At 44.5% G+C, this 14445-nt stretch overlaps 1 protein-coding gene and 2 long non-coding RNA genes across 3 annotated transcripts; 1 reads left to right on the forward strand and 2 right to left on the reverse strand.

The window, feature by feature from the left end:
* Positions 1-76: 76 nt before the first annotated feature.
* LOC120686602 (citrate-binding protein-like) lies at positions 77-923 on the reverse strand. Its single transcript, XM_039968810.1, has 2 exons — positions 624-923; positions 77-518 (listed from the first exon to the last, which is right to left on the reverse strand). Exons 1-2 carry the CDS (start codon positions 921-923, stop codon positions 129-131), a joined length of 690 nt encoding a protein of 229 aa, XP_039824744.1. The 3' UTR covers positions 77-128.
* A 966-nt stretch (positions 924-1889) lies between these two features.
* LOC120686769 lies at positions 1890-3210 on the reverse strand. The gene is made up of 2 exons (XR_005680370.1): positions 2610-3210; positions 1890-2534 (listed from the first exon to the last, which is right to left on the reverse strand). It is a non-coding gene; the product is annotated as an uncharacterized LOC120686769 (long non-coding RNA).
* Positions 3211-3334: 124 nt separating this feature from the next.
* Positions 3335-5418, forward strand: LOC120686768. The gene is made up of 3 exons (XR_005680369.1): positions 3335-3608; positions 3700-3865; positions 4981-5418. It is a non-coding gene; the product is annotated as an uncharacterized LOC120686768 (long non-coding RNA).
* Positions 5419-14445: the final 9027 nt, after the last annotated feature.

Genomic DNA, 14445 nt, shown 5'->3' on the forward strand with positions numbered 1-14445 from the left:
ATATTGTTGGCTCCAGCTGGACAGAGTGATTAGCTACATTATGATTATTAAGCATCTATCGCTGACACATCGGATGCATCTACCCGCGCTGACACATCGATCGACCCGACGATGTTCGTCGATGTCGGTCACGGCTTGGTGTAGACGGCCACGTTCTTCCAGCGCGACTCCATGCGCCGCGACGGCTGGTGGTGCGACTGCTTGTACACCCCGAACTTGAAGTAGTGCTCGCTCCCGCCCTGGCCGGGGGCGCTCAGCCGCCGCTCGCCGTCGACGAAGACCGTCACGTTCCCCGCCGCGACGTCGTGCACGACGTGGAGCCGCACCCACCTGTCGTAGACGCCGGCGGCGAGCACCCTGCGCAGGTCGTGGTAGTAGGTGAGCCGGCCGCCGTAGACGTGCAGCATCAGCGTCGTGGCGTGCGTCGCCGCGCCGAAGATCTGCATCACCGACGCCCCCGACGTGCCCGACGGGACGAACACGTCGCCCTCGAACTGCCACACCCCGGAGCTGTAGATCTTCTGCTTGCAATCTCCATGGACGACACAGGCACGAGCGAGCACAAGTTACTAAAAGATCTACGAGAGGAATGGAGAAGAGATTTTAATTTCTTGTCGATCGACGGTTACGTCGACTTTGATCTCGGTGCGCGCGCCGCGGGGGTGGGTGGCCCTGATGGGCTTGTCGAAGGCGAAGACCCACATGCGGCGGACGCCGCCGGAGTGCTGGTAGCGCTCGCGGAGGGGCACGTCGTAGGGCCTCTGCACCACGAACTGCGACTCCCGAAGCCTCACGCGGGTGAAGCCGGCGGTCAGGTGCGCGGAGCGGGCCGCGCCGGCCAGCGTCGTCGGGGATGCACTGACGGCTACCACCACCAGCAGGAGGAGGAGAGAGCGCGAGGTAGAAGACGAAGCAGCAGCCATGTTTGCTGTACGTACTACGGGTGAGGACAGCTGGCGCAAGCGCAACGCATCTATTTAAGTGCTCGGTTGCGTGGGCGGTCGGTGCACACCGGCGATAGTTACCACGGCGGCGGCGCGCGTCGTGTTCGTGGCGATGGAGACGGTGGCCGGCCGGCGGCGCCACGCCAAGACAGCACATACAGCAATAAAAAATGCATGCTTCGGACCCGAAGTTGGACGGAGGAGATCTCGAGAGGGTTGAGGGGTCCGAGACGTCCGGAATCGATTCGTCCAACACTGCACATGCTCTTGCTGACTCGCACTGAATCACTGACGATCATCGGATCATGGTGGTAGTGACAGTCAGGAACTCAGGATCGATGGAACGCCACCGCCGAGGAGCCGACGGCGACGGCGACGGCCATGTCCATCCTTCTTGATTCCTTCGTGGCGGGCCTCGATCGGCCTGGTCAAAAACGGTCGGCGGCCGGCCCAGGAGTGCACATTGTTGCTGGGTCATCATGTTCCCGAGTTGACGAAGAGTGCGCGGTCAAGGCCCACAGGCCTGCTCCCGGGCCCGGCCGGCCGGCCCTGTGTTATTATTATTATTATTATTATTATTAGTATAGTGCCCGTACGTTGCTACGGGTAGTATAATAGATATACATAATATCACCAACTTTACGCTTATTTATTCTGAGTACATACCTTTTTTAATCATGTGAGGTATTGAGTGTACGGGATTCGATTGGAATTTTGATTGATTGGTTCCTATTATGATTCAAATTGATTTGTCCGGCTCCAGTTAGGATTCCGATTAACGAACGGCAAATACCATATAAATATATTATTATTATTAATTATTTTACTATTATTTATTTTTACTATTGCAACAAAAGGCAATGATTGGTCAAGGATAAAATATTATGGATGCAACCTCATCTAGATGTGAATCTTCTACTTAGGAACAGTAGAAGTCTAAAAACAGATTAAACTCCTCCTGCGCCTTCCATTCAGCATAAGGCAGATTAAGGACAGATTCAACTGTCTTCTTCTTTCCATGAAATAGAGAGCCCCGGGAAATCAGTGCTCTATCCGCACCATCCAAAAGGAAATGAAAAAAATTAAAGGGAAAACGATTAGGAGAAGATCGCCATCCCAGAAGCTACTTCAATTCAGAGGAGTTGCCTCCGAAAAAAAATCAGAGCGTCAGACCCACCATTGCCCAATCCCCATCCGGCCATCCTATTGCCTGCTCTCATCTTTGACAACGAGCTCGATTTAGGCACAGCTTGAGTCCGCTCCTAGCTTATCCGCAGGAAAAGAAGGTGGCATCCACCGCCGCAGCATCCGCAAGCAAGAACAATTGAGTGACGAGGACGTGCCGTGGCGATGTCTCTACTTTCTACCGTTTACTGCTTCTGGAGTAGGTTCTGCTGCAGACCTGCAGTCGTTGCAAGCTCCACCACCGCGTGCGTGCGGGGGCGCGAGCTCCACCGCTGGATGCAGGCGAGAGCCGCGAGCCCGCAGCCGCATGCGTGCCGGGGCCGCAAACTCCGCCGCCACGCGAGCGTGGTGCCACCGAGCTCCACCCCGGCCGGAGAACCATCTCCGTCTGCATCGCCTCCCGATCTATGAAAAAGCAGCAGCCCAATCAAATTTAATAATTAACTCCCACCAACTAAACTCCAGCGCAGTCGAATCAACCTGGGAGGCTGGCTAGGAGTGAACCGAGTTCCAATCGAAGATGACGCGAACGGAGGAGCGCTGCGCACGGCCGACTCTAGGTCGAAGACGACGCTGGTGGAGGCGACTGACGATGACTGCACAGGGAATAGGGATCGGATAGAGATACGTTGAGAGGACCCGCCTGTCGGTGTCTATTGAGACCAAAAGTCAAAGTACCGCAGAAACGGTGCGCTCTTTAAAAATAGATAAAGATTATTATTATTGTTATTAATATTATTATTATTATTATTATTATTATTATTATTATTATTTGTGTTCCTGCAGGTCATAACTCTGATTTACCTCTCCTAATACATGCTTACATATTCCTCTGTTTAGTAACAAAAAAATTTCCCATGCAAAAACAGCAAATATACGTCGGTTCATGTTGTTTTGGCTTCGAATAAGGCGTTGGGGATTCATGTGCCGTGTGGTGCGTGATACTCGCAGGATGTATGCACTCATCAACGAACAAGATTTTCCGCATAACCCGCTATATAGGTAGCCCTGCTAGTGGGTCGGGTGCTTTTGGGGTTTTTTTGGGTCGGGTATAGAGGTGGGTCTTATTAGTATGGGTTCTGAGAGTTAACGGGTTGGAGCGAGTTGGGTTTTACTAACTGCGGGTTGGGTGCGGGTTGTGAGTGGGTCTTACCTAGCCTGGGTGACCGCGAGTCTCGTGACTCCTCGCGAGTCGCGAGTCCTTCGTTGTCGCCGCCGCAGGGAAGCTCCACTGCGCTCCGCCACCTCCACCCTCCTCCTCCAGTCCTCGAGGGATTCAGATCCAGATCCAGGTGCTCCTCCTCCGGTCCTCCATCTCCTCTGCATCACCCTTCCCTAATCCTCCTCCTTTTCCTCACAGGTTCACCTCTGTTCATCTTCTTGCTAGATCTGCGGGGAGACTGCGAGGAGCAGCGGCGAGGTGCCTAGCGGAGAGGTGAGCCGGCGGATCGTCCATCCCCTCCTCCTCCCTTGGGCTAGGTGATTCTCGATTGCGCTCCTTTCTTTTTTTCTCCCCCTCCGGCGTGCTGATTCTCGATTCGTGTCATGTTCTGCTGCTCTGCTGCGATAGGGCCGGGTCTTCAAGAACGAGCGGCGGTGTTTCTCTTGAGGCGAATTTGGCCTGCTGCGCGTTGGAGGGGTGCATCCAGTGGTTCCTTGACCTGGTGGACACGCTGTTCGGCGACGGCGGGCAGGATCTCTACGTCAGGCTTGCAAAGTCTGAACTAGGACACTAGGTATGGCTGAATCCTTTGCTTGCTTCACGATGCACTGTTTCAGAATTCGACGCAATCTTACAGGTTACTATTGAAATAGATAATGGGTCAATGCTAATAACCGTTATTTTTTCAAAATATAGAGAGTGTGTGTGTGAGAGAGAGGACGGTAGTCCTTTATAAGATTTTGGGATTATTACAACATGTTTATTTGTACCACCGTACTATATAGATATAAATGCATGTTTTCCTTTAGCTAAAGATGAACATGATGCAAATCGATCACAACCGAGCTGCAAGTTGTCGGCCACTTGATCCAACACCAAAAATATCTTCTCTAGACGTATGATCCATATATGAAGGCGACTCTTCTCCTATATGTCATCATGTGTTCTTAATTCATCGGCAATGCATTGCAACCACATGAACTTTTGCAAAATATATGTAGCACCTGTGGTCTCCTCCATGTGAGGCTGCAGCAGCCTGCAGGTGGAAAAGGTCAAGGTAGTTGTTACCTGTGATCTGGGTCAGGTAACAACTTGTGGCCGGTTGTGCAAGTAAATGCTTGCACAGCATAAGTGGTTTGACAATTCAAGCTTTAGACACTCACCTAACCAGGGTTAATTAACCGTAATCCACTAATCCATAAAGCATCGGACGGTGCAGTCATATTATTAGCTAGCAGTAATACACTGATATAAATTATTTTTCATACTTTCCTTATATGCACCATATATACATATGCCACATTGGATTTCAAGCAAAACTCTTATTTTTCTCGGTAAAATTGTGGAAAACAAATCTCTTCGTGCTTAGAGGTGGGCGGTTAATTGTAAAATTACCAAAGCCCCCACGCCTTTTGGATGTTGATGCGGTGGTCCAGATTGAAGTTTGCACGGTTTGTACTAAGAGGTTGATTTGCATCTGATATGTTCCCAATATAGAAAGGGTCCAGTGACTCGCAAAACAAATTAAAAAATTAAGTCTAGGAGCAAATTAATTGAAATAAAATGGCAATTCATTCTCAATTTATAAGTAGTAAAGAAACTATCATATCCATTTTTTCCTAGTTAACTGTCGCAGGAAAAGATTGAGTATTGATCCAGGATTTCATTTATCTTATAATGTTATTTCAGATAGGACAAAGACACTGAAATTAAAGGACGAACAGAGAAGAGATGGACCAAATAAAACAGGCACCATGCGCGCCTGCATGCTTGGATCCAAAGCAAGGTGGACCCGAATGTTCCATTGAGCAATAATGCAGCGCCAACTACTCCATATCGAGCATGTTTGGAGAACTAACTTTTGAGTATTTGGACTAGAGCTATTTAGCTTAATCAAATGGCCCTTCACATGTTTAGATCTAAGAGCTATTTAACATTTAAAGCATCTTTTCCCAATGGCTTGGAGACCCATTATCTCTCTTGTTTCAGTGGGTCCCATCCGAAATAGCCCGAATAATCAGGTTTTGAATGAGATAGTTTTTGATAGGTTATTTGTAAATAGCCAAGAACTAGCTTTCATGTTTAAAAATTTTGAGCTATTTTAAATTAAAAAGAGGTGGCAAGAAATAATCTCTAGAATCCGAACACGCCCATTAAATACGGAGGGATTGGGGATTGATCGAGCAAGTGCGATCGATCCATGTCTGCGTCGCAGTAAGGTCGTTGCAGTGGGCATGCACGGATGGATGGATGAATGCCATGGACGTAGACATTTCGCAGCATCCTACTCCTACCTACTCCGTCAGGTCCCGCCTCTAATTGAATATAAATCTCCTAAGACACATGGTAATTGTTTTCTAGATTATCATAGGGATGTGTTTTATAGGATCTTCTCTGCTGCAGGTTCCAAATTCAACAATAATTCACGCAATATGACACTTGAACATGTAATGTTTACTTATTTTGGATGCATTCTTGTATGTTGAATGAGGAATCCAAGGGAGTGGTAAAATACAACAATTTAACGTCTAATCTCAAGATGGCCACGAAAGCAAGAAAGCAGTGAAATGAAACAGTGTTTAAAACTACCCCTCCGTTACATAATTTCGTGTTTTGGTTTCATATGCTCCAAGTACCATTTAATTTCAAAATTCATCAAGAGTTCAGAGTTGGTATACATGTAGAGATGGTTTCATCTAGATGAAGCTGGCTCCTCTCTTTTCTTAACCTTATGGCCTGTTTGGGAGCACTTCACTCCCAAAATAGTCACTCCACTCCACCAACTCCACTCCACCAACGCTACTCCACTTCACTACTTGTAGTCCATTCTATTTGGGTATTCTGTAACTCCACTCCACAACTCTAAAAGGCCAGCCCAACTCCTTCCACCCCACCAGCCCAGCAGATCATTTCGGCCCATTTAAACTCCCCTCACTTCCACGAAGACCACATTTGTCAGGTAATTCTTCTACCTCCCTTCCACCTTTCCTCTTCCTCTTTCCTGGGTGGGCGTCGCTCCCTTCCTTGCTCCTCCCAGAGGGAGCACGCGGGCCGGAAGGGGAGCAGCGCAGCTGAGAGCGGGGGCGTGCCGACGGCGCCCCGGGCGGGCGGCACCGGCCGCGACACGAGGATGACAAGCTCCGCTTGGAGGGGGACGGGTCCGGCGAGCTCTGCCTGGAGGGGGACGGGACCACGAGCGTCGGCGGGCGGCGGTGCGGCCTAGCGGGCGGAGGCGGCGGCGGCGGTGTGCCCCGGCGAGCGGAGGCAGGGGCGAGCAGTGCGGCCTGGTGAGCGGCGGCCGCGAGCCCCGGCGGCGGCGGCGAGGCCAGGGGGCGGAGTTCGCGAGCCTGCGACCGCGGCTGGTGCGAGCCCCAGCGGCGGCGGGTCCCGGCGGCAAGCCCCGGCGGCAGCGAACCTCCACGGCGAGCAAGGGATCCACGGCGGCGAGGTGGGGCCTCCACGGTGGCGGCACGGCGGCTCCACGGCTGCGGCACGGAGAGCACTCCACTCCTGCGCAGGACCTCCACGGCGGCGAAGCTCCACAGATCCAGGGCGGCGGGTACCTCCATGGCTGCGCGGCGCTTGGTTCCTGTGGCACGGGGAGAAATAAAAAGAATATACCGAACTGTTATTTTCCACTAAACAGTGGCATGGTGGGTAATTTCCACCAACTCCATGTTTTGGTGGAGCTGGTGGAGCACCTCTTGAGGAGCTCCCGGAGTGGAACCAATATTTGGTGGAGTGAAGTTGAGCTAGTTGTGGTGTTTGAGTGTTTTTTTCTTGGAGTGGAGCTAGATTTGGTGGAGCGGAGCTCTCCCAAACACCCCTTAATGTTGCATCATCAGAAAATCCTATGTGGCATACTAATTATACTAATTAGTGAGAACAAAGCTGCCATTTCGGAGTAGTGGCCTAAAAGAAGGGTAAATTCCTTGTATGCCCTGGAATAAATGGCAGTCCTTTCTTTGTCTCTGAAAAGTTCAAACTCCCTTATTTGACCTTGTTTCTACCTTCTATTTCTTCTTTGGCCCTACTGTCATATTTGACCTTGTTTTTATCTTCTATTTCTTCTTTGGTCCTACTGTCAAGGCTGTTAAGAACAGTAACTTGTGGTTTTTCACCCCTCTCTTCTTGACTAAAACGATCTTCAAATCACCTCTAAAAATCATAAAACCTTTTATAGTGATACAACTGATGAAGATGAACCCATTTTGCAAAAAAAAACATATGTAGCATTTACGATCTTAAAACTAAAATTCAGCAACTTAGGCTATATTTTAAGAATATCTGATTTTATAGGCACAAAAATATTTTCCAAAAATTGATAAAATATACCTAATATTTCTAATATAAGATTTATCAATTTATAAAATTATTTTGTACTATATGTTACTTAAATAATTTTGAAGTTCTTTAACAAAGACAAATTTAAATTGTTTTTCAAAAATAATTTTTAAAATAACTTCTAAAATTTCCAATAACATATGACACAAAATAATTTTATAAATTAATAAATATCATCTTAAAATTATTAAGTATTTTTTTCTCAATTTTTGAATAGTAGTTTTTGTGCCATAAAAAATTAGATAGTCTTAAAAAGTAGCATAATTTGGTGAATCTTAATTTTAAGTTTGTAAATGCTACATATGTTGTATTTGTAAAATGGATTCATCTCCTTTAGTTGTGTCACTGCAAAAGGTTATATAAATTTTGAAGGTGATTTGGAGGTCGTTTAGTCAAGAAAAAGTGGTGAAAACCCACTGGTTACTGTTCATGCGAGTTAAACTGACCGACTTGACGTTAGCGCCAAAGAAGGGATGGAAGATGAAAGCGGGGCCAAAGAAGTGAGTTTGAACTTTTCAGGATCAAAGAAGGGTTTGCCATTCTTTTCAGGGCCATCAAGGAATTTACCCCCAACGGAAAGCCAGCCCATCTGCCTAGATGGACTTCCCTTTCCATTGGTTATGTTTATTAGCAACTAAACTTTTGACAACAGGCACATTTTGACGATCTGCACTAACAACTTCAGTTTTTAAGTACTGAATATGGTATGGATCAAACTCTATAGATATATAGTCTCTTTTGCTTGAGATGGAGATGGAGGTAGGGGTTTGTTCATTCAAGCTTACTACTATGTACGCTTCAAATTATAGTTCACTTTAGTTTTTCCTAAGTCAAACATCTCTAATTGGATATAACATTTATTGTACAAAATAAATAAAATATATTCCATGGAACTAAGTGGATGTTGTAAATTTTGATACTTTTTCTATAAACTTGGTCAAGTATATATTTGTCTTAGGATAAAAGCAAAGTATATTATAGTTTGAAATGGAGCGAGAAGTTTAGACAAGAATAAGAGAGTACAAACTACAAAGTATTAAGATACACGTGTCGACCTCTATCTCCTTCAAGCAAGCAAATTTAGCTAAGCTACGAGCCTCTCTGTTACCATTTGTACCTTATTAAAGCAAAAAAATTGAATCAGGACATAATCTTTTGATATCTCTTTGATGTCTTGGAAAGTTATCCTGAACATTTTGTTATCGAGTGAACATGTTGATCACTTGATCATGCCAAGGTCGTCAATTACACGCATTGCCTCCAACATTTCTGCAAAAAAAAAAAAGTATCCAGACAACTTGGTACCAAACAAAAAAGATTCCGCACACAAGAAGGCCTCGCTTCTTGTTCAGCATTCGGCCCAACAGGGGTGTTGTGGGCTGGTTGTTGGACCTCCATGCAGTTTTTTTTCATTTTTATATTTAACAAAAACAAAATTTTAAAAATATATACCGAATAGGAAAATTTTTAAAAATGGGTGCCTGTCGCCCATCCAGTTGGTGACAGGACCTAAATGTAAAAAAATTATATTTAGGTCCTGGTGCCCAGGGCACAGTAAACAGTGAACTTGTAAAATCGATATAAAATCGTAGAAAAATTGGAAAAATACAAACTCAACTGTTTTGGATTCTATGAAATAAGATCTACAACTTTTATTACATAAAGTTTTTAATTTGATCAATGTATCTAAATCAAGAAAAATAGTTCTTGTACCTAGAAAAATCTGAAATAATTCATTTGGTCTAGTTGTGCTTATCTAAAATTTACCAAACTTTTTTTATAGCTATTAGGAAATAAAATAATGGTACTATAAAAGTTATGGCTTCTAATACTTAGTATAGAAGCATGGATAAATAACTCATTTAAACTAGACATATTGCAAGATCTAATTTAAAAACTTATTCTAGAAATGTTTTCTGGGCCTACTAATTTTGTACAAGCCTATGCTCACCATGTGCAACACTCTGGCCAAAGATGACATGCATCCAAAGGATGGATCTTGATATTTAAATAAAAGTGCATTAAACTGGTATTTAAAATAGAGAAAGATACATTGATCAAATGAAAAACATTATATAACAAAAGTTGTAGATCTTGTTTCATAGAATCCAGAATAGTTAAGTTTGTATTTTTATGATTTTTATACGATTTTATATCGATTTTATAAGTTCACTATTTAATGCGTCCTTAATATAATTTTTTTTTACATTTAGGTCCTGTCGCCAACTGGATGGGCGACATGCACCCTGACGCCCATTAGGGGGCGATAGACACCCATTTTTGAAAATTTCCTTATTCTGAATATATTTTTGAAATTTTGTTTTTTTTTTAAATATAAAAATGAAAAAAACGCCTCATGCAACGGATACTTTTAAAGCTACGGCCCAAATCAGGGCCATCACCAGTACACAACCCAGTCCAGCCCATATAAGCCTAGGACAGAGACACTTTCACGGACGAGCGGTCTCAAGGGAAAAAAAAAAACAAACGCAGACGAGCGAGATTTCTGTTCTCTTTCTTCCTTTTTATCAACCAGGTAGAATTTTCACTAGTTTTCTAGAAAGCAGAAAATTTTCAAAAATAGTTTGAATTTGGGCATAACGTAGAAGCCGAATAATGTCAAATTTTATGCATAGACCACATGCGTGCATCGTGTATTCAATGCTTTACTCAGATTCTGTGACATTGTGAAGCAATATCACCGAGTATTGTAGTTGTAACATTCACCTCTCTGGAAGCCGTCCATCGCGTGGGATCAATGGTTAGATCTTGGTGAACAGTATATCGCTACAGTAACAAACAGTGCATATACTGTTCCCCCAGATCTAACCGTTGTCTGGCGATGGACGTCTTCTAGAGGGGTGAATGTTACAGCTACAGTACTAGGAGACATTGCTTCACAATGTCACCCAATCTCCGCATGGGGAAGGTCGCGGCCAGCAGTGGAGGAGAGACGCACACGTGGGGAGACGTGTCAGCCCAATAGCCTTTGTGTTGACACTCAAAATTGGCACGATGAAGGTTTTCTGGACAATCTGGGCAGGACCGGTCAGACATCTCCCTTGAACCGGTCAGACCGGTCTAGATAAGTTTGTCAAATTGCCAAATGGACTACACCATTGTGTAGATCTCGTCGAGACGATCGAAATGCATATATAGAACGTCCAATTTGGAGTCCGGATGAGAGAGTTATGCCTCCCGGAAGACCTGCACCCCGGTCTGACATGTCAGACCGGTCCAGAGACCGGTCAGACCGGTCCGAAATGCCCAATGCGAGTTAGGAGTTGTATTTTGACACGGGATTTGATAGGGTTCCGACTTCTAACGGGTACAGACCTCCCCACCCTATATATATGAAGGGTCACGGCCGATTGAGGGTAATCCCAATCGATTCATACATTTATTATTTACCCTTTTACCTCTAAACCCTAACTTTTCCAACCCCATCTGTTGTTATTCGCTCGTCTCCACGGCGTTCGATGGCGTTCTGAGTGGTCTGCCGACCTCAGAGCAACCCTAGCTCCATTAGCTCCGACGGGGTCCCTCCCGAGCTCTTAGTTCTAGGTCTCCGCCGTCTTCCTGGAGTACCGGTCTGACCGGTCCGCTATACCGGTCTAACCGGTCTGCGTAGGGAGGCTGCTATTGTTGATCGTTTTGACGATCTTACTGCGCGTTCTAGCGCGTTCGAGTGTGTGACTAGATTTTGCGTCAACACTTTGTTTTCATGCACATTACTCCTCTCCTTGCTAAAAAAAGTGTGGCCGCACACGCGAGTGCCTAAAACTTATCCAAATAGTATGCCACTTAGGTCTCCAATAAAATATTAATTTGCGGTTTCATATAATTTAGCTGCGTCATTATGATTGTTTCATGTCCTATCAAGTAGTTCACCTAAATTTCATTAATGAGGAGTAGATGCCAAGTAGACCGGTTAACATTGATTAACCTAAGTACTTGATTGGACACGAAACTAAGTTTAAATGCCCCGCTATTTCTTTAAAATTCATAAAAATACAGCCTAGTTCATACAGGATGCATTATGAGGTATCGAAAAGAAATGGATTTGCAGAAGTGAGGGATTTTTTTTATATTTAAAAAAAAATCAAATTTCAAAAATATATATCCGGTTTGAAAATTTTCAAAAATAGCCTCCGGTCGCCCGCCCCAGGGGTGACAGGGGTCCTGTTGCCCAAGCCAAAGACGACAGGACCTTAATGTAATTTTTTTTCTTTGAATCTGCAAAGAGGTCCCTGGCCGAGGGCGCGTGGGGGCAGGGGGCCTGTCGCCCCCCCCCTCGGGCAACAAGGTCTCCCCACGCTATATAAGCCGTTGACCCCCATTCCCTTCTCATTTGAGCCAAAACATTTCACCAAAAATCTAGGAAAAAAAGTGAGGGGTGAGGAGAAGGGAAGCAGCGAAGCCCTGCCGGATTGCGCACTTGTGATCTGCAGGTAAGTACATTTAACTTATGCATTTTTCCATTGCTATTGTAGAGTAATTTAATTTAATTAGTGCTATAGTAAAAATATTTAAGTAGGAGTTTAATGATACATTAGTTAGTAGTAAATTAGTTTAGAAAATTAGTACTACGCGATTATTATTACCATTGCAGTACTACTAGAGATGTGTTTATAAATTACTTACGATTTAGAATAGAATTTCGCATATGCAGTATAGAATTTGAGTGTCATCACGTAGTTATGAAAATTTATATGTCGTAGTTAAAAGACATACTTAGTTTATACGGATTATTGAATAATGTAGTGAAGTAAAGAGTATGACTCGATTAGTATTTTGTGATGTACAAATATGTCGAGCAAGATGTAGTTTCAAGTGTTTTTTGGTGACCACATTATTTTGTATGGGCCAAATGGAGTAGATATTTCTGCCTTTAAGTGCACATCTAGCGCCATAGATAAACCTCTGGAGAGGAGTTTTGGTTCTATATATAAGTGGCTGCAGCGTCGTTTCCGTGTTGATCCGGAGACACATGTGATGACCGTCCATTCTCTTGTGAATTGGGAGGTAGAAGGTGATTTATGGGAATTGATGATGATACACAGCACTGATGACTGGCAGAAGTACATGCAAACAGCTCTAGAGCGTGAGTGGCCTCTGGCTATTCTTGTTCAAACTCGGGAGAAGTCACAAAATAAAATCCAAAATGGTGCAGATCAAGCAACTCCGAGTATTCAAAGAGAGACAAATTATGTTGAGCAAGATGAGTCAGAATAGATAGAGAACCAAAACATCGGACCACAGGGACTTGCTGATAAGGGAGAGAGGATACATAGCATCGTTGACGAGATGGAGGCAGAAGACCAAACCGCAATGGAGATGGAAGAATATGAGGGCTCATCTGATGACGAGCAGTACTCATTGCCAAAAGAGTGGAAGGAGCATGGTTTCGACAATCATGTCGTAGAAGACGTACGAAATCAGGAGTGGCAGTACAGAGGAAATGAGGTAGTGCAAGGTGCAACATATCCAAACATTGAAACCGTAAAAGATGCTGTGAGACTATGAGCAATATCATTGAAGCGAGAATTTAGAGTCGTGAAGTCTGGGAGTAAAGAATATGAGGTGAAGTGTATGAATGATGGATGTCCATGGCGAGTACATGCATTCAAGGGTAGATGGAAGTCGAACTGGAAATGTTCCATTGTGACAGCACACTTGTTTGCTGTCAGAAGTTCAGCTATCGCATCGCAATATATCATGCGACTTTATTGCAAAGCAAATATATGAGTTGATTATGGACAACCTAAATTATGAGCCAAAATTGATTGTTCGACACATTGAGCAAACTTAACAGTACACCATTAGTTATTTAATGACATGGCGGGCTAAACAAAAGGTGTTCGAGATGCGATTCGGAACATACGAGGCATCATATGATAACCTATCTCGTATGTTATCCCAGGTTGCTGCTAGAAATCCTGGAAGCTTTTATGACACATACCTCGTACCAACCGTGACTACATCACAAAATATTTTGCAACGAGTCTTCTTTTGCCTAGGTGCATGTGTTAGGGCATTTCAGTATTGTCTTCCGGTGATATGTATTTATGGCAAAATTGATTATTCGACACATTGAGCAAACTTAACAGTACACCATTAGTTATTTGATGGCATGGCGGGCTAAACAAAAGGTGTTCGAGATGCGGTTCGGCACATACGAGGCATCATATGATAACATAGCTCGTATGTTATCCCATGTTGCTGCTAGAAATCATGGAAGCTTTTATGATACATACCTCGTACCAACCGTGACTACATCACAAAGAATTTTGCAACGAGTCTTCTTTTGCCTAGGTGCATGTGTTAGGGCATTTCAGTATTGTCTTCCGATGATATGTATTGATGGCACATTTCTGACTAGAATGTATAAAGATCAGATACTCACCGCAATCGGGGTAGATTGCAACAACCAAATAATTTCGCTCGCTTTTGCATTTGTGGAGAATGAGAACTTAGATAGTTGGTATTGGTTTCTTGAACGCGTGAAGGTTCATGTTGTTGCTGCACGTCCAGATGTGTGTCTTATTAGTGATAGACATGCAGGTCTGCTGCAATTAATACTAAAATTGCAACGTGGAACTGCGACAACGCCTCCATTATGGCCCGATGTACACAACAGATGGTACATTAGGCGTATGGGTGCAAACTTCTATAACCACTTCAAGAACAAGGATCTTAAGAACATGTTCAAGAGGTTGTGTATCCAGAAAATTTAATGTTTTATGACATATGCTTGATCAGTTGACTGCAGAGCTAGTGAAGGTAAGGGCAGCAGGAACCAGCACGAGT

This window comes from Panicum virgatum, chromosome 8N (assembly GCF_016808335.1).
Source record: "Panicum virgatum strain AP13 chromosome 8N, P.virgatum_v5, whole genome shotgun sequence".
Lineage (NCBI taxonomy): Eukaryota > Viridiplantae > Streptophyta > Magnoliopsida > Poales > Poaceae > Panicum > Panicum virgatum.

What these genes read in the sequence shown, in the direction of transcription:
- LOC120686602 (XM_039968810.1), bottom strand. Translation starts at nt 923, where the DNA reads ATGGCTGCTGCTTCGTCTTCTACCTCGCGCTCTCTCCTCCTCCTGCTG. An exon ending in AGATCAAAGTCGACGTAACC is followed by an intron (nt 519 to 623) that starts GTCGATCGACAA and finishes TGCAAGCAGAAG; the next exon opens with ATCTACAGCTCCGGGGTGTG.